This window comes from Xenopus tropicalis, chromosome 4 (assembly GCF_000004195.4).
Source record: "Xenopus tropicalis strain Nigerian chromosome 4, UCB_Xtro_10.0, whole genome shotgun sequence".
Taxonomy (NCBI): Eukaryota; Metazoa; Chordata; class Amphibia; order Anura; family Pipidae; genus Xenopus; species Xenopus tropicalis.
In genome coordinates this window covers 39,807,986-39,828,194 of record NC_030680.2, presented here as the reverse complement: position 1 = coordinate 39,828,194, position 20,209 = coordinate 39,807,986, and the positions used below count along the sequence as shown (strand labels likewise).

Sequence of the window (20,209 nt, the reverse complement as noted above, 5' to 3'; positions counted from 1 at the left end):
CTGTCAGAAAAGATGATGGGGGCTATAGCAGAATCTTCAGAGACATCTTTGCTGCTGAAGAATTGTGATTGCCTTGAGCTGGTACAGATCCCCAAGACATAAGGGCCAGCTCTTTTAGGTACATTCTTTTTGAGGTTTAGTTCTCCTTTGAAATGAAATTTCCTCCTCTCAAAAAGAGGTTTTGGCATAATGGAAGAAAATGTAATCCTAAACAACTACATACACATTTTTTTAGCAGTGGGTTTAAGGCAATGGTTCATGGCGAGATTTGAAATATCTCGAAAATGCTACCCCCTTCGCTAACATTTAAATTGCTGCAATTCGAACGAAATAAGGCGTTTATCCACAATTAAGATGAATCACTTTTAGTTATGCTATTTACTTGCAGCAATTCAAATGTTAGGAAAGGGGATGGAATTTTCGGGATATTTGTCGCCCATGGAAGTGCATTTTTACCACAGATGGCAAATCTCCCCCTATGTGCCATTGCCCTTAGTGTTTTGTAAATTTAAAGCAGTATCTGTCTGGTTGCTCATATTCTCTGCATTGCTGGTTCTGACTCATAAAACAACTAGACAGCAGATTAACAAACCTGGAGGAGACCTCATATCTGCTGTGACATTGTCCTTGAAGTGAGAGTCAGAAGCAGAGACCAAAAGGGATTAAAAAAAGCTGCTTACAAATTCTATGTTATAACGTCTTATTGAAGAGGTGCTAGGCTATAGGGAATGAGGTACCATTACAATTAAACAGGCAGGAATAGCCCACCCCCAAATATGAATTCCACCACAAAATGCTTTACATTTGAAAAAAGCAGTGCATTATATAATTTCATCTGCATTGTCTCAGGGCTGCTCTTAGAAAAAACATTTTTTCAAAATACAGCCAGTCAGGATGCTTAAAGCCTCCAATTCTCAATCTTAATGTTATACCACTCAATATCTCTGCCCAAAGCCTTCCTTGTAGTGTGATATTACCCTAAGGGAAAACCAGCAAAGGACATGACCTATGACTACAGACATTCCCATGCAAAGGGTAACTAAAGCCCCCAAAATCACTAAATATATGAAATCTGCACATTTAATAGGGTTGTGAAACAAACCAGAAGGTCCTATTAAACTAAGATCTACCCCTGACTTTTAGAATGTACCCTTAAATATACCTATATCTGTCTGGCCAACTCTTAGCAGCCAAACTTTCATCTCCACTATCCTTCCACAAGATGCAAACTTGCCCTTTATGATCTATCCCTTCTCATTTGCTTACACATCTTAAAGGTCATCTTATCATTGGGTAATGCATCAACCCGATTAGGGAAACAAAATGTTTTTACTTTAAGCAGAGTTCACTTAAGACAGCGCTTTGGCAAATTATTTGTTTCTGTAGAGTTTGCATATTTAGATCAACACAGTAATGTATCTACTTGTTTTACCAATTTGATAGAATATCAAACTGAAGTTTGCAATCAACACCTAATTAGTGCCTCACCTCCCCAATTCTCTAAGCTGAAAAGGTTGTTGAAGTTATGCGACACAAAGGGAGCAATATTCTTAAGGTCATGTGTGCGTACACGGGTTGCAAGCAGAGACTGGTGGGCATCTCTGAAGGTTGTATCCATAAGTAATAAGCCTTTATGCTGTCGTATCGCTTTAGCAAAACCTTCCGGACCTTCTCGCAGGAGAATATCACGAAAGCCAGGAGGTGGATCATCTAAGTGAAAGAAATAAAAGAACATTTTTAACTTGCACAAAAGTACAGGACGTATTTAAACACAGTAATGTAATTGTTGGAGATTCCATATTTAGGAAATATTTCTCAGAGTTTGCAGTGCAATTGCCTAAAAGGTGGGAAGAGTGGAAAATGGGATTTTGACTGTGACAGTTCTAATGTTCCTCAGGTAAATAGTGTAACACTTGTTTGACTGTAATAAGGGGTATATACCAGGCTAGTTGGGCTTAGAGCATGTGTTACATGCAACCCCCTGTCCCAGGATGGACCTCCGCTATAGGGGAGCTGAGTCTAGGGCTATATGGTGTAGATGAACTACAACTCACACACAACTGGTGTTGTGCAGTAGATTAAAGGAATAGGACGCCAGGAGCTCTTGCAGATTAACTAGATGAAGCTTTATTGTCCAAGACAAGGTGTATCTTCAGGGTTATGTAATATGCTCACACAGAGTTGAGGTAGACCAGCATACAGAAGTACAATCAATAATACAGATGAGCAATAGGTAGAATATGATGTTTCCCTAGTAATCCCTTCTCATCAAGAGGTTGGGTAGGTAAAGCATCAACAGAAGGATAGGTATAGGCAGCTCACCGGCGTAGTCCCTTCTCTTCAAGAGGTTGGGCAAGGCATATTCGCTAACCTAAGTCCCTAGCACTTCTGTGTCCCTACAATAAAGGCAATGAAGGCCTAGTAGGAAGACTACTCCTTTCCTAGTATTCTGGATGGGGCCAAGACTGCCCTTGCTAAATAAGTCTGACTGATCTCACACCTCCTAGAGGGTGCTATTACAAATACTGCTATGCTGTCTTTTCCTCATTCACGGGGCCCTGTCCCCGACTTATCAGATGAAATGCTATTGGGGCCTTAGTGCTCCAGGCTCAGTGGACTGATGCCTGAACGCAGTGGCAGCCAAAGAGGAAGCCACTCCCTCCTGCTAGACACTTTATCTGTCTGGTCAACCTGTATAGACCTATAGGGCATAGTGTTAGAACTGTAACCTGAGTACAGGGGCTATTACCCAATAACAATAAAGGTGTGAAGAGGTAGGGGATAACACCAGAGGGAGCTTAACCCTATGGGTCCCTACAATAGTAAGAAAAGAAATATACTATTTACCCAGAAGGTAAGACTTTGCTTTAGTGCTTAACATCTATATCAATGTTATCCAACTTGTGACGTAGTGGGCTCATTATTTCTCATATAGCATGTCTGAGGCTGATTTAACAAAAATGATGATGCCATGCAGTCTATGGATCCTTTCAGCAGACCATAAAAATTGTCTGGAGCACCACCAGTTGGACAGCCCTGTTCTATATTATACATTAACAACCAAACTGTTTGTAAAAATACACTTACTCATTGGGATTGGAGGTACAACAGGGTCTACAGAGGATGGTTTTGCTTTAACTGGTATTGGTGTTGTTGGCCCATTTACCATAACATGACCTAAAAAAACAAATTGAAAAGAATTACTATTATCTATTTGATTTTCATATTTTCAAGCCACTTTTAAACATAAGCAACTCATTTTGTTGAGAAAGCTCACGTCTGGAAATATCTACCTACCTAGATAATGTAGCAGTTTTTGAGCTCTGTTTTGCACAGGCTTCAAATTGAAGAGGTCTGGATTTTCATCAATAAACTGTGTGTCTACTGTACCATGGAGAAACTGGTTATTGTTCAAGACATTTTGCAAGAAGGGAATGTTGGTCTAGAAGGGAAAAAAAATAAATCAAAGCCGACATTTTATTACTTTTAAAAAGGCAGTGTTAAACCTCAACTAAAGTTGAGATTCCACCTGTAACAATGCACATTAATATTAGAATGTCCCAGTGGGGTTTGGTGCTAGAAATTATGGTACAACTGTACTGAAAATAAATCACCAACATGTAATACATATGAATAGCAAAGATGCACAAAGGAAACTGTATTGACATTTTGTTTAATAACTCCAAGGCACAGTCACAAAATTGCCTTTTAAATATAAATTATGTGTATATTGAATTGATGGAGAAATGAAACTGCATCACTGCAAGTACAATGTTATAAAATAAGATCCTAAGGGTATCACCCCTTAAGGATTTTCTTCATCATTCATAAAAATTCTTTAGAGGTTTTATGTAGCATATTACAGAGGTGTAATGACAAATAAGCATGTTAAAAATAAAAATAAGAAAACAAGAGTGAGCAAAAGTAAATGAGCAGCACAAACACAAAATGACACCATTTCTTGGACCTAAGGGAACGGATTAATGCATCACTTTGGCCTCATAAAGACCAGCTAATAAATATCATGATGAGTAAATCACGACTGCTGCAAATACTGTAGAGCTTCAGGGATGGTTCTTTGTATCACTGAATGAGCTTTCTTGGGAAAGCCACCCTTCATATTATATGTCTGTCTGTCTGCCTATCTATCAATCTATCTACAGTATCTGAACAGCTGAATCCTAATATTGTAATGAGGTGTTTGAGGAAGAGGGTGGATACCTCCAAAACATTAATTTTGCTTATGTGACTTCTAACAATTTTCCTAATAAATATCTATTAAAGGAGAAAATAGTGTTGCTTGCCATATAAACTTTATTGTATAATACTTGTGTACTTGTGTATTGAGTGTGAACACTTTCCAAAGTTATACTTTAGCGACAAAGTTTAATTTAAACACCCAAAGTAGGAGGAACATACTTTGCCCACAAGAAAGACAAGTTACTAAACTCTGGCTAAGTTTTCAGCTTGTCATTGACATACAGCTTACTATTTTACTGATCCATTCTATGGCATGGGTAATGACCTATTCCATGGTATTTAAGGGGAAATGTAGATTTTCAAACAGCTGTCACTTACCAACTGCAATTGTAACCATCACAGTGTGTCCCTTTGGTGAATTCATTGACAGTTTACCTATACTGCAAGCCCTTCCTTTTAATTAATAACATAATAAAAGTAGAAACCAATGAATATCTGAAGAAGGGCTGTTTAGACTTCAGAGGTGTGTAACAAAATCGTATGAGGTTTGTAACAATAGCTACATGAACCTGTAAAGAAAGACTAATATAAGGGCACCACAAAAGCTGATAAATCTGCTTGGATAGAAAAGGTTAAGAAGAAAGCAGAGCTTAAGATGCTGTGCAGGCACAGCAGTGCGGCTGGGATAAAAGCTACTTTCTTTCCCCTCCTCCATTTCCCTCCACCCTCTCCCTCACCCCACCAGGCAGCTTGCTGCTTTAGCTTTCTCTCCCATCGCTTTCTGCGCCTCTTTTGCATCCAGTCTTTCCATACCTGGATTAAATATGTGAAAGATGCTATCCAATAAGGCATCAGAAGGACAAGGAGGGAAGCTGGGGTAAGCAGAGACAATCAGATTGTGTTTTGTTGCTAAAGAGAAAATCATTGTTGCCTGTTATCGGCTGAATGGCACCACCTTGTTTCTGGGAATAAGCCGAATAAGGATGACTCTGGGGCTATACAGTGGGTGAAGACTAAAGTCTATATGGAAAGCATAATGGTCTCCCATAGTTATCTCTCTTGTGATGTGTCCTTTTGGCTCTTTAACTTGCCTGTCTGGATTTTAACCCCTATAACTGCTGCACCAAATCTTGTCTGCAGAGTCTTGGGTTCAGGTTGATGAGACATTTCTGGGTTTTCTTTGGATCTGCTCATAATTCGGAAAATATCCTGTTCTTTCTTGGTTATTTAACCTAAAGGGACAAATCATTTCTGATGCTTTTTCCTTATGCTAAAGGGGAAAAGAGAGAGAAAATAAATGGCTTCCTTTTTGCCACTTATCATGGAATACCAAGCCAATATTAGGTTGAGGAATGGATTTAGTTGGCGACACATAAAGGAACGGTAGCACTACTTCTCAGCACCTTCCTGACACACATCTCAAAAAATACCAATGATCTAAACTCTGCTTCAGACAAGAGAAGACTGATATTTTTTCGTTGAAGAATTTTTTTGGGGACAGCACAAAGAAGTGGAAACCTTTATGGTATAACAGGACGAAAACTCAGCGTGGATCATCCAAGACTTTGGATTTGGGGAACCCAAAAAGGCCCTATAATTGTGCAATGGGGTGGTTGTGTGAGAGGATTGGTCCTGCATTTGATGTTCCTTCTGTTCTATGGGGTCTCTCTGTGGGACAGAGAGAAAGAGGACTGCAGTAAAAAGAACAGGGGGGTGACAGTGAGAAGGGCTAGAGTGCCAGCCTTTAGCCTTGCTTTGCTCTGTTAGAAATGCCACCCTGACAATGGATTACAAATACAAGAAAGGATAGGGAAAGCATCCCTGTCATATTGGAAGGACACTAGTGAGGAAAGGAGAAACATACAGGTAATGGAAACATGTCAGTGTTTGGTATATATTGACAGAAAAAGGGCAGGGATGGCAGTACATAAGAGGGGGTGATGGTAATGTTGCATGTATTCCATACCCTGGCAGTGTTTATGGAACTGTTTATGGAAATACTGTAGTTTCCAATGTTCCATGTGAATGCAGTGCTGATAAGGACTGAGCTGTATGAGTGAGCATGGCAATGCTTCTGCCCCTTTGGAATTCAGAGATAACAATTGTATTTAGTGCAGCTAAGTATATGTGTCAGCATGAAAACCAATAGCTACAGTGTGTGCAAAGCAACATACATAGGGATGTAATTGCATGTGTTGTGGGTAGAACTAAGGAATCTGTATGTAATGTTTTTTTTGTTTCTGTGATTAGGGTGGTGTGTAATATTCATTTAGTTTCTGTAATAAGGATGGTGTGTATGCTTACAATTTTTTTCTTCACTTCTGTGAGAGATGTATGTGTATATTGGTGTAGGGGATGGTCTGACAAGAGACGTCTGCATCATAGAAAGGAGGTGGGTAATGCATGATGGTGAGATTAAGAAACTGTGAAAAATGGATCATATCTGTCATAAAGTCATTTGAAACCAGAAGCTGGTAAAGCCAATGCATAGGAGCAATTGAAGAAAAAGGTAGCAGGAGAGGGTTAAGAGGAGTCCATACCTGGGGTGGGACAGACAGTTAGAAATCACTGACCTACTGCTATTGGAAATGATGGCTTAAAGGAAAGGCTGTGGATTGTAACAAGCAGGTTTATAGGAATCTTGCTGTGAAAAGAAAAACACTAAAAGGACCTGATTATGTTAAGAGGCAATACATAGAAAAGTCTCAAAGATATTCTGAGTTTTGAGAGCCAGTGTAAGAAAGGCTGTTAGAAGGAGACTAACACACTTAAGCCTGGGACAATACACTTCCCAGAGTGCTGTATAGCAAGACTGACAGCTCATTAACATCTTGCATCTGTTTCTGTAGTCTTTTTGAATTAAGTACAGGTCTCCATGCACATAGCACTTCAACCTGCCCAGTCAATGGCCTCCTCTGCTTGACAACTGCATTTATCACTCTGAAAGTCTGTCCAAAAATCTAATGGCAGTTAGTAACATATTGAGGTGTGTATTAAAATAAAGATACAGATAAAGATGCTTTATAAAAGCACTGCAATAATTGCAGATGCCACACATCATTCCCTTAATCCTTATCTAACATAAGTCTAGAGAAACTTTACTCCTGTCCCAAAACCTTTCAGGCAGATGCATATGGCAACAAGGCTCTGACAAATTTTTTTCACTGCTAAGGGCCTAATGTTATCCCTCTCTGTGATACTAAGGCAAGAATTAGTAAACCGTTAAGCTGTCTCTTGCCTGCAGAGTATCAATAAGCACATCATGTGTAAGTGACAAAGAAGTGATAAAGACATTCCCTGCCTTACAATGTTCTTCAGCAATGGACTGATAAGGTTTTATAAAGTTCCTTTCTAGACTAAGCCCTTGAATGTGTCACATAGCTTTTTCTTTCCTTGGAAAACCATATTTGCTGTAAACATTCAAGGAATCAACAATAATCTTTTTAGAAAATTGTACTGCAGGAATCCTATGCTTAAGAGCTGCAGCCTTCATATGAAGCCATTTCCATTTACAGAATGACAGAGTATGAGCAAAACCACAGCTTGTTAACAGCAACATCTGACTCCAAATGAATGAGAGAGCCAGGATTGAGCCATCATTTATACCCTTTATTTATGCAGTACCAGTTTGTAACCTGCTTAATACTAATATATTCAGTTAACTAAAATCAAATTCATGTCAATGGCCTGGGTTAACCCAGCTGAACGCCTACCAAAAGTGGACCCAGGCCATTGACATGAATTTGATTAACCTCTTCTCTGCTATAACTGTGCCGTTTTTTGCCACACATCTGCAGAGTGCTAACCTTTTCTCTGAGAGGCACCCCCAATAACCCATTTGGCTATAGCATTTTTCTACCTTAGAGGATGTGCCTAGCAACATCTTTGCTAAGCAACAAGGCAGATAGCAAAGTCTGCTATTTGGCCTGCTAAAGGAAGGCCCAAGAACAAAGACGTATTCACACTGCTTTACAGTGGGGCAGAGTTCATTAAGATTAGTGATAAACCAGTGTTAAGAATCACAGGTATCCGAGTATATATAGACTAATTCAGCTGAAAAAGTTCTGCATCTAGTATACGTCATTAAGGTGCTTGTTTATACCCCATAGGGGCAAAACTGCAATCTATCCATCCCCAATTCACAGAATTAAATATTTAATAAATGTCAATTCTATTCAAATGCTGTGATTTCAGACAGCTAAATAGCACAGGCATTGCATCTATTATACAGAAACCAGTTATTCAAAAAGGACTGACATATGACAATGCCTTTTCCCATGGAGTCCTAAGTAAAGAAACAATTTTTAATTTTTTTTTTCATTCCTTGTACTTGATTTTAACTTATTGAACATAAAGTTTGCTTAGTGCATAACTACTGTGTTTCTTTTTTCTTTTGTTCCCCCTCATTTTAAATACTTATTCTAGCCTTCAGGCATGGTGCTTCACACTACAGAAAACCCTAGGCCCCAAACATTCCAGATAAAAGATTCCATTCCAATAATATCAATAACAGAGCTAGGTTTGCATAGGGTTGCCACCCAGCAACTATTTGAGCTGGCCTAGCCGGAAAAACACCAGCCAAAGTAGGGGTTGGTATTGCAAATCTACCAGGTAAATTTGTAATTTCCCTTTGTTCCATCCCTAGCTCAAGCACTATTCTTTTCCAATCTTCACTCCCATTTTAGGCATCTTACTGCTTTCTCTGTTCTATCTGTCCAATTTCTGCACACCCTATATCACTGCCTTGCACCCTTACAATCACGTCTGTCCCCATTACCACCAGGCTGGCAAAGTTTTTTTTTTTTTTTTTTAAAGATGACAGCCCTAGTTATGCAACCACAGCAAAATGATGCCCCAAACTGCTGTAGTCAGTCTGCTATAAATGTCTTATTGATGATTATTATGGATTACTACATCCTGTCTAATTTACACCATATTACTGCAGAACTCTATTAGAAGGGTCTGTCTGAATCACAAGGATTCTAGAAGACTCCACAGGGACCCTAGGAATCAGGCCTCAGTACCTCTAGCATACCTTTTAGTGTTGAAGCTGCTGACCAATCTATTTAAGGAACCAAAGCATTCTGAGCCTTAAAAAACCAGGGGATAAAGTACCCTTATGACAAGTAACAGTGGTAAATTAAGAGAATCTTGAGCCCTGGGCTTTTCTGAAGACATGACTGTAAGCTCTGTGAAGCAGGGACCTCCTTTCTACTGACCCTTATATCTCATGACACTTATCTTCTGTGGATTTATACATATTTATTGCATTATATCTGTCATCCATGTGTACTTTTATCCATTGTAAGTTTGTACAGCGCTGCATATCCTTGCAACACTTTATAAATAAATTATACCTACATGCAAAGTTCAGACATGGGCGGGGTTAATATTATATATATATATATATATATATTACACCAGGGTTTTCAGGGATATGTGGGAGAGCAAAGACATTGTCTTTCTCTCTATATACATAGAGAGAAAAAGAATGAGCGAGAGAGAGTGTGTGTGTAAGCCTATTTGCTTTCCTAGATAACCCTGAAAGCCCAGCTTGAAGGTCAGTTAGGGTGAAAACACTTATTTGCTGACCTATATTTTTATGGATCTATGGCTGAATGTCTCAAAGCGCTCTGTAACACTGCAGTATCAGACGACTCTGACCAAATGCATAACTTGAAACCGCATGGATGCGCTTGTTAATTTTATAAATAGAAAATATGTGAGTAAGAGACATTTTCATACAATTTTTATCTTTAGGAGATCATTTTTATTTGTCAGGACCCAACAGCATCAATCAGAAGTGTTAATGAATGTGTTAAAAGGTAATGGTGCTTTTATACTAAGAGCAGTACCTGTCTAAATCAAATAGCAAATGAATTTGAATCCATCATCATCAAATTAAAAAATGAAAGCAAATACCTCATTGGTTGCTATGTGTTACTGCACTTGTGCATTAGAACCCATTTTAGCAAATCGTCCCCAAATATTGACTAGGGATATAAGCAAGTAGATGAAAAAGGGCCCAGGGGTCTGTACTGCAATTCCTACCAGGCAATCAAGGAAATGCCATGGATAAAAGACAAGTGAAAATCTTTGGGAAAAATGAAATAGTTAAAATTGAAACAGAAGAATACACAGGGATGGCCCTGATTTCTGTTTCTTAGGCTTAACGAAAGCTCAAGCTCAACAAGTATTTCACACATTGGTATTTTCAAAGCATAACTGGACCAGTTTCCAAAAAGTATAAGGGTCTAACAAAGTTATTCCTGAATTGGTAATGGTAAAGGTCAGAGAGCTTAGAAAACAGGAAACATACAGCAATTAGATCTATATACAAATACATATAAATAGATAAGAAATATACTTATACTATTTACAGTACTTATGTTTACATCATTAACTCCAATATCTTATCATCCAGCAAAATATTTTTCTTTGTCTACAAGTTTGCAGACAAGCATGGATGCAAAAATAGATGCACATTGCACCAAAAAAGCAAACTCCCGACAATCCATTTTTAGACACGGAGGACGAAATGGCAAAATAGATTTGCCATTACTATTAGAAATAATGCTATGCCCATATGCCCCACAAAAAAAGTGAGGTCTAATAATATAATTTTCAGTAGGCACAAATGGAGCAGTACAGTTTCAAAGTACAAACAGCACCAAAACTAATACACAGAATATCTTCCAAAATGTGCTATAACCTAGCCTTGACAACTGGTAAGTGGATGAGGCTTTTTTCAGTAAAGTTTGTGTATTTGAGAAATTCAGGGCCAACAAAAACAGCTAACTGATAAAACAGATTGCCCCAATGTTAGAATTAGGAACAATTTCTTGTCTCCCCTCACAATGGTCTAAACAAGAATCCACATGCCACTGGACTGTATGAATGCAGGAACCCAGTTACCGGATATTGCTTAATATATAATATCAAAGTCAATTTCCAGAAAAATACAGGCAGGTTAATTTGTTTCTGATTGAACTCGCCCTAATCTATGTATGTGTTTGTGTATGTGGTCCTTGATGTTGCTGCTACACATTTTACCATTAAACACATGGCTAAAGGATAATAGTAAAAGAGACCAATAAGGAATTTTAGTCTCCCATTTGCTCCATTTGCCATAATATCTGCAGTTCCTACTTTCAAAGTCTAGTCTAGTTTAAATAAGCAAGTTTGTGCGGGGATGAATCTTTGAACAGATCTGTGAAATGGACCTTATGGAAATTAATATTGATCTTACCATAAGAGAGACGCAGAATGGAAATTTAATACTGTTCAGGATAACTACATCCCACCAGACCCAGATCTAATGATAGTCTGCACTGGCAGGCACTTTATTGACTACTTAGAAGTGCACAAGGCCATTTTTATTACTTTCATATTAAATTTAAAGATTGAACTAATTTCCTGCTATAATGGTAATATTAATATTTGGAAAATATTAGATATTAGAAATACTATTAAATACCTTACATCTCTAAGAGCTGAAAACATATTTGAATGATTCAGAATGGCAGTTTAATTGCCCTGGAGATGCCAGGACTCCACCTGACTTCAATAAGCCTAATATTTTTCTAAAGAAAATCACAAGTTAAAAGTCTATATCTTATGACTGTTATATAAAATATTAAGTTACCTGTAGAAAATCATGCTTTACTAAGTCAGGCACTTTAACTCTGCTTTAAAATGGTGGCAAGTTGCAGGCTAAAGAATGCTAGCTATTAGGATAAAATAGTGTTCTGTAAATGAAGGAATAGTAAATAAATATATATTACAGCACACACACCTATAGGGGGTGGTCTTTATGCCAAGGTTGGCAACAGTAGGTGCAAAAACTAAATGTAGATAAGAACCTGGCCTTGCTACCTAGCATACCATGTCTAAAAATCATACACATAGGATCAGCAACCACATTGTGCTTCCCAACATACACTGCCACAAAATTATATAAAAAGGTTTTTTTTTTTAATAGAAAAAAAACACAGGCAAACAGATACAAACATAATTGTCCATTCACACATACAATGAGAGGATGTTTTCTGCAAACGCCTCCGTTACATCTTTTTTTTTTTATAACTAAAGCCCAGGAGCTTTAAGGAAGAATGAACAAATATTATTTTCTCTGTGTTTAATCAGATGGCTTGTGCTTCTGCGTCTTTGTAATAATAGCAAATGGATATATACAACTTAGTTATGTGAAGAAGGGTTGCAAAATGCAGTGGGGTGAAAAAAAAATCTGTGTTCAATTAAACCAGGATTATATAGCAGTAAGATCCAGCAGTAACAAAATGTTTTGTATGCTCGCCAGAAGTAGCACACTGAGTACCTGCTCATAGGTGGTCGACTCACTTGGTTAAGGGTTCTCCCATTTATATACATCAGATGGATTAGTTCTAGCTGCGAAAGAAGACCTACAGAGCTAGAATGCATCACTGGCTGTTTAACCAAAACTGGGAAAGAAGTCAATCTCCTCTAGACCAATGGACACTGGTCTTACTCCAATATCAGTACATTGCTCAATGTAGCTTTGAAGCCTTGGCATTTTTGTTAAAAGATAGCTTTTAACATAAAACAAGCATTACTTCAAACAAAGTAAATTTAAACAAAGGATGTATTCTGTAGACAACATATAGTAAATGGAATGAATAGTAGCCTTTCTGGTTAAATATAGTGAATGCTTAGTAAAATATAACTGATTTGGCTAAAAAAAAACAACCCATATTGTGTGAATTGTGACTTCCACTTGGGCTAGGTGATAACTGGGCAAAGAATGCTCTGCCTACTTGTACTCCCTTAGAAAGCACTGTGTTCCATTTTGTCAGCTGCACCTCCATTGGTGTATAAGGCACAAGAGGCCTAGATATCAGCCATAAGTATCTTTAGAAGGAGCATGAATGCTACTCCTCTGCAAACACTTACTAATGAAAACTTTTTTATTTTTATTTTTTTTAGAGGCAAAGACTACCATGGAAAAGTTGTTCTGGGGTGTCCTGTTGGTAGGAAGCCTTGTGAAAGTCACCCATACTTGCCCCTTTCACTGCACCTGTCAGAATCTCTCAGAATCCCTAAGTACACTTTGTGCAAATAAAGGACTTTTATATGTTCCACCTTACATTGACCGCAGGACTGTAGAATTAAGGCTGGCTGACAATTTCATCCGTGTGGTAGAGCAAGAAGATTTCCTTAACATGACAGGGCTTGTTGACCTCACATTATCCAGAAACACCATTGACAATATTAAACCTTATGCTTTTGGAGACCTGGAAAGCCTACGATCTCTTCACTTAGATGGAAACCGTCTTACACTGATACATGAGGAAGCCTTAAGAGGGATGCTTAACCTTCAGCATCTAATAATCAATAACAACCAACTAGTCACAATTCCAGTAGCTACCTTTGATGATTTCCATCTTACCTTGGAGGACCTAGATTTGTCTTATAACAACTTAGTTAGTGTACCATGGGAGGCTATTCAAAATATGGTCAGTCTTCATACCCTCAACCTTGACCATAATTTGATAGAATCTGTTATGGAAGGCACATTTTCAGAGCTATATAAACTCTCAAGGTTGGACATGACATCCAACAGACTCCATACACTACCTCCAGACCCACTCTTTGTTCGTTCTCAGACTGGGGTAATTAGCCCAACTCCATATACATCCACCATTGTGCTAAACTTTGGAGGCAATCCATTTCACTGCAATTGTGAGCTCCTCTGGTTACGTCGCCTGGTTAGAGAAGACGATATGGAAACTTGTGCTTCTCCGTCACAGTTGGCTGGCCGATATTTTTGGTCTATACCAGAAGAAGAGTTTACCTGTGAGCCCCCTCTTATCACCCGTCATACACATCAACTGTGGGTGTTAGAAGGGCAGAGAGCTACTCTTAAGTGCCGGGCTATAGGGGACCCAGAGCCAGTCATCCACTGGGTATCCCCAGATGATAAGATTATGCCAAATTCCTCCAGAACAGCTTCATACAGAAATGGGACTTTAGACATATTGGTTACTACAATCAGGGATGATGGATCATACACTTGTATAGCCATAAATGCTGCCGGAGAATCAACAGCCCAGGTGGATTTGAAAATGATCCCTTTGCCCCATCGCAACAATGGGAGTATCAGTGTCTTAAGGCAGGACCCAGGTTCATCTGACATTACTACATCATCTAAAGCATCTGCAAATGTCACAGAGGAGAAAAGACTGCCAGAAAATGCTGTTATAGTTTCAGATGTAACTTCTTCATCTGCATTGGTCCGTTGGTTCATGAACAGATCAGCCTACATAGTGTGGATGTATCAGATTCAGTATAATTGCACAGTTGATGAAACTCTTGTGTACAGGTAGGAAAGACTACTTTTAACTTTTAAAGTAACATCATTAATGTATTTCCTTTTCTATAATCTTTCATCATTTCACAAATTGACTCTCGCTTATAGTCAATATGGGTGACTACAAACATAGTAATAATTAATAAACATTGATAAATGGTAAAGGGAAGTCATTGTTGAGCTAGGCATGTTAGGTCCAAAACAAAAATTACTTACACAATTTAATTTGATAAAGGTGCACTGCAAGTGTTTACAAGATAAGATTGTAATAGAGTCACTTCAATGCAGACACTGCTTTAGGGTGAAGACACACTGGGCTACTAGTAGCAGCTACTTTTTCAAGGCTACTAAACTCCAGAAAATACCCTGCCATAGATAATACAGAGAATTGCCTCTGCTAAAACACACAGAGAAAATTATCAGTAAATGGTCAGCATTGTCTTTTTTAGTAGCCACAACAAGTAGCTGCTACCATGTGTCTTCACCCTTATACAGGCCCTCAAAAGCCCGGGTTGGATTGCTCCACCCACTATGCTAATGTACACTACACTACACTAATATTTACCGAACGCCTACAGTGGCTTTTCACAGGTATCCATTACCATCCCAGTGTCCACCCACTCTCACCCCTACACCAATACCTTGTAACAGGTATTGTTATGCTTTGTTCCCTTTGTTAGAGTGCCCTGTAAGTTTTATTCCGGTTTTTATGTCTTTTCTGCATTTACTCTGCCCATCAATAATTGTGTATGCTGCAAGCAATGAAGCAAAATCATGTGGAAGGCAAATTGATACAAAGTGCTGAATGGAATATAAGTAGCAGAAATGAGATAGCAATACTAACAATAATGAGACCTCACTATAAATCAGGAGGTACTATGTATGGTGTCTTTGGTAACTTTATTCTTGTTATGCATTATTTTTTCACAGCCTATATATGTACAGCTTAAACACAAAAGGAAATAGGTGAAATGTCAAATGCATTCACACATATTAAGATATAGTAAAAAAAAAAAAAAAAAAAAAATTTCAGAAATAGTAGCTAAACTGACTGAACAGAAAATGTTTATGTAAACAATACAGAAGAGCCATGAATATCCTGTAAGTTATATCCTTATAAAACGGTGATTAGTGATGCCATTAGTTTAAAAAAAAAAAAAAACACAAGGCCATGTGCTTTTATACATTGTGGAACATCTCAGTGACTTATAATATGCTTATACTTTACAACATGGGGTTCATTATTCATTAGTTTAAACATGAACACCCACAATGCAACTCAGGACTGCAGTTTAAATAGGAATTGATAAACCCACAAAAGACAGATACAAGTTTACATTTTATGGTTGCTTTTATGGTTCTTATCACTGAGCTAGTGGTGGGGCCTGCTAGCCTAAATCCTTCCATTAATATATTGCTTACATTTTTTAGCACTTCCCTTGTGTAAACACAGTGATTAGGAAAGAATGTGTGCTATATGTAACCCTCTTTAAATGCTAGATTGTAAAGCAACTTAAAGCTTTTTCCCAAAAACAAAAATACAATGACTTTATTATTGTACAGGTATGGGACCAGTTATCCAGAATGCTCGGGACCTGGGGTTTTCCGGATAAGGGGTCTTTCCGTAATTCGGATCTCCTACCTTAAGTCTACTAAAAAAATGATTTAAACATTAATTGAACCCAATAGGATTGTTTTGCGTCCAATAAGGATTAATTATATCCTAGTTGGGATCAAGTACAAGGTACTGTTTTATTATTACAGAGAAAAGGGAAATAATTTATAAAAACCTAAATTACTTGATTACAATGGAGTCTATGGGAGATGGCCTTTCCGTAATTCAGATCTTTCTGGATAATGGGTTTCCGGATAAGGGGTCCGATACCTGTACTAGGATGCTGCGCTAAATACTTCTTTCTCAACTAAATTTATCCAGTCTTCCATATGTATTGCATCTGGCTGTGACTAGAAGAGTTTGCATTCATTTTATTTTACAGAAACAAGGCAAATGAAACATGCAGGTGTGTATTTCTACCCAGAGAGCTTTATCTCCAGATTTCCATTTTTACATAGGCTGGCAACCTGCCGGCAACAACATTTAAATATATGGGGTTTCTTTCACTTAGCGATCTTTAGTCCAAGTCATGCATATATGTGTTGCCAAATACTCAAACTGCAATATAGACCTTTCTTTTCATCTCTTTCCCTGCAATTCACGTCTAAATACTTGGCTGCAATTATCCTCAAGTGTTCTTCCAATTAATGTTGATGCTGGACATAGGCACATTCTTACTGTGTACCTCAATCCTGTGAGAAACTAACAGCATTACAAACCCCCCCCCCCACCCCTCAGCATATATTCACTCGCTACACTGTTGCCGAACTAGGAACCAACCAATCCAGGCTATAATAGGGGAACAGAACTCATTCAATAACACCTGCCAAACGATATTTTATATCAGTGCACAATATAATTTTGTACACAGATTTATTAATATACAGACTTTAAAAAGCAACAGTAATGGGCTAACCGTCTTAAAGAAGTTGTATAAATCTGAGAAAACAACAATCACTTTTCTAAAATATAATTTAAAAATCCCAAATTCAAGTAAATCCACTGACAATAACCATACAGTCATTTCAATTTCAGGTTAAACTAGACTTGCCAACACTTGTTATCATATACATTCCAGAAGCAGCATACCAATTGTATATTCTAATGGAATATGTAGTTCAATATAATTTTTAGCAGTCTTTTTTATTATCTTCCTTATGCTTAATGTGCAGTAATGCAGTCCTCTATCAAAAGAAACTCAGGATTTCTTGTCTCTGTTTTTTTTTTAAACATGTTCTTAGGGTATCTGACTTCCTCTCATTCCCAGGGCCAGAGCCTGCACAGCTCTCTCTTCTCTCCCTTCTTCTGCTCCCCCCTCCCCTAAGAATTCATAAAACTCACTCCCCTTAACCTACCAAGTTTAAATGGCAGCTGCAATCTTAAACACAAATCTTACTCAGGCTTAGTAAAGCTTTTTGCAGAATAAATATAGCATTCTAGGTGGCACTAATGTGGCGAATCTATTGGCAGTAAAATGCCAAATGACTTTCCTTCCTTTAAGAAATTTCTGTCCACTGATGAGATTTATGGAATAGATACACTGCTTATGTAATATAATGATGACACCGTTCAATTTAATGTTTAAATGATTTATAGAAAGTTTAAGAGGTAGTGATCCCAATTACGGACACATCCCTTATCCAGAAGACCCCAGGTGCCATACATTCTAGATAACAGATCCTATACTTGTACACACTTCTATGTACTTTTGAGCAGTCACTTTCAGAATACACAAAAAAGGAGCATTATTTTGATATGATCCCTTTAATATTTTATGATTATGAGGCATATAAATATATCTGGACACTGACAGAACTGATAAAATAGCTGTTTACTGCTACAAAAAACTCTGGTGTAGCTTAAGGGACTATAGTAAATGTCACTATACAATATGTTTAGAAGATGGCTATCAGCTGAGAAGAGTTTCGTAACATGTTAGCAAAATTATTCATAAGAGAGACTTCAGTAATCCAACATTACTACCACAACAAAGATTTAGGAAAATTAGCAGTTTAATAGAAAGGGTATCTCTGAGTAAGGAGTGCATAAATATATAAACATTGATATGTATATATGATTTTAACTTTTTACATTTTTCAGGATCCTGCCATCTACAACCAAGCACTTTGCCTTAAAGCACTTGGTACCGGGAGTGGATTATGACCTTTGCATACTCGCCATTTCTGATGATGTGGCCACCTCCTTAGCAGCTACTAGATCCCTGGGGTGTGTTCAGTTCACTACAGGAGAGACATTTCCAGACTGCCGGTCTTTGCATGCTCATTTTCTTGGGGGTACCCTAACCATCATAATAGGAGGAATCATTGTAGTCACACTGTTGGTCTTTACAGTGGGCATGATGGTCAAATATAAGGTTTGCAGTAGTGCCCATGCAGGCATTCCCAAGGTTACTAATGTTTACTCACAGACCAGTGGAAGTCAGCTTGTCCACAATGGATTGCCTCTTCAATGTAGGATGAACAATGACTCTGCTAAACCTAGCTGCTCCAATATAACTTATAGAGAGGATACAGGAAGAATTGTGCATGGTGTCAAGCCACAAAGAAGAAAGGCCAGACACAGAGAAGTGAAAGAGAGAGAAGAGAACAAAAGCACTGTGGAATCAGAAGCGGCTAGGACAGCACATGGTTCCAGCCCAGAAGATTATATTGTTTTTGGTGTTCCAAAAGCCAAACGCAGCTGCTCTGTGGATATGGGGGAAATGGCAACTACTACTTGTTATAGTTATGCAAAGCGACTAAGTATTATATGGACAAAACGAAGTCAGTCTGTGCATGGCATGCTCTCAAACTGTGGGACCGAGTTATCCAAGGGAAAACAAGTGTTATTTTCTAGCTCTGATGAGCTTGAAGAAAGTGTAGTATAGACAGACGGCTTCAGTGTTAGATTTGTAATTTTAAAAAGGGACTGCCTCCCTGGTGGAGTTATATATACTGTACTTAAGACAGTAAACTCTTGAATCACCAATAACGAGCCATGAGCACACTTTTCATTCCAATGAAGATAAAGCAAAGTACAGCTGGATTTAAATGTTAAGGACTGTTTCACTAACTGTGTGAACTGTAAAAGTCATTGGAAGGATAACAAAAAACAAGGACAAAGCAGAGAAGGAAAATCTGGTTTGAAGACACAATTTTGCTGAGGTTGAAACACCTTCTTATATTCTTTATGGATACACAAGGCAAAAACTCTTTTTGGTCTCAGAGGATTTATTTTTAAATCAATACATGCAAAGACAAAACCAAGAAACCAGCTTAACGCATATAAGGAGGAGCAATGTGATAAAATGTATCCTTCCTAGCATTTTGCTAGATTTAGAATCTACCAGTATTTTCTGTTTTCTTACATTACAAAACTCCTCTGGTAATTCTAAAGGCCCCTGCAAATTGGGTTTATAGGCCAAATCCACAAATATTCCTATAAATGGTCATTACAAAATGTCGATGACATCAAAAACAATTTCAGAAGCTGGGTCGACAAAGACATGAATCAACAATGAATAGTTTAACCGAGCATACTACACCTATCCCACTGAACTGTGCTATATGATGAGTTCTACCCAGCACAAAGGTTGGAACCAAAGCATTTCCGATCACATTTTGTGTCTATGGATGCTGGTGTGTATGTGCGTGTCTGCTTATATTTTGCTTGGATTAACTCATAGTAAATGGCCCAGTGTAAAAATGTGTCTTTTAGTAGTTCACCTTTCAGGAGCAAGTTAACGTTTGTCATATCAGCAAAGTTCTTAAAAGGTGGGGGTAAAAACCTTTAGCACTTTAAAGTCTCAAATATCACAACCTAAGATACAAATATATAACTATCTCTGCTCATTGGTATTTTTTCTATTATTTGCCAATAAAGAAAAAAAATAAATACTTTCTTGTAATGTGAAATAATTACAGAAAGATACTGGTACTCCAATCATATTATACATTTTAAATGTGAGGCTCTAGAGGCCTTAGCAATGGCCTGGCATATGAGTAAAGTGACTCCAGCATGGTGGAGTAGCATTTATTTCCCAAAGCAAT

General features: G+C 37.9%; 2 protein-coding genes across 5 annotated transcripts in view; one reads left to right on the top strand and one right to left on the bottom strand.

Moving 5' to 3' along the window:
* pc.2 (pyruvate carboxylase, gene 2) overlaps positions 1 to 20,209 on the bottom strand; it is a 208,723-nt gene that overhangs the window by 22,755 nt on the left and 165,759 nt on the right. For all 4 annotated transcript variants that reach the window (XM_012962236.3, XM_012962238.3, XM_012962237.3 and 1 more), the window contains 3 exons: positions 3,298 to 3,442; positions 3,088 to 3,177; positions 1,489 to 1,710 (listed from right to left, as the gene is read on the bottom strand). In XM_012962236.3, coding sequence (XP_012817690.1) covers positions 1,489 to 1,710; positions 3,088 to 3,177; positions 3,298 to 3,442 — 457 coding nt within the window. The remainder of the gene's footprint in view (positions 1 to 1,488; positions 1,711 to 3,087; positions 3,178 to 3,297; positions 3,443 to 20,209) is intronic.
* Positions 4,910 to 20,059, top strand: lrfn4 (leucine rich repeat and fibronectin type III domain containing 4). The gene is made up of 3 exons (XM_004913523.4): positions 4,910 to 6,066; positions 13,162 to 14,557; positions 18,261 to 20,059. Exons 2-3 carry the CDS (start codon positions 13,176 to 13,178, stop codon positions 19,045 to 19,047), a joined length of 2,169 nt encoding a protein of 722 aa, XP_004913580.1. The 5' UTR covers positions 4,910 to 6,066; positions 13,162 to 13,175; the 3' UTR covers positions 19,048 to 20,059.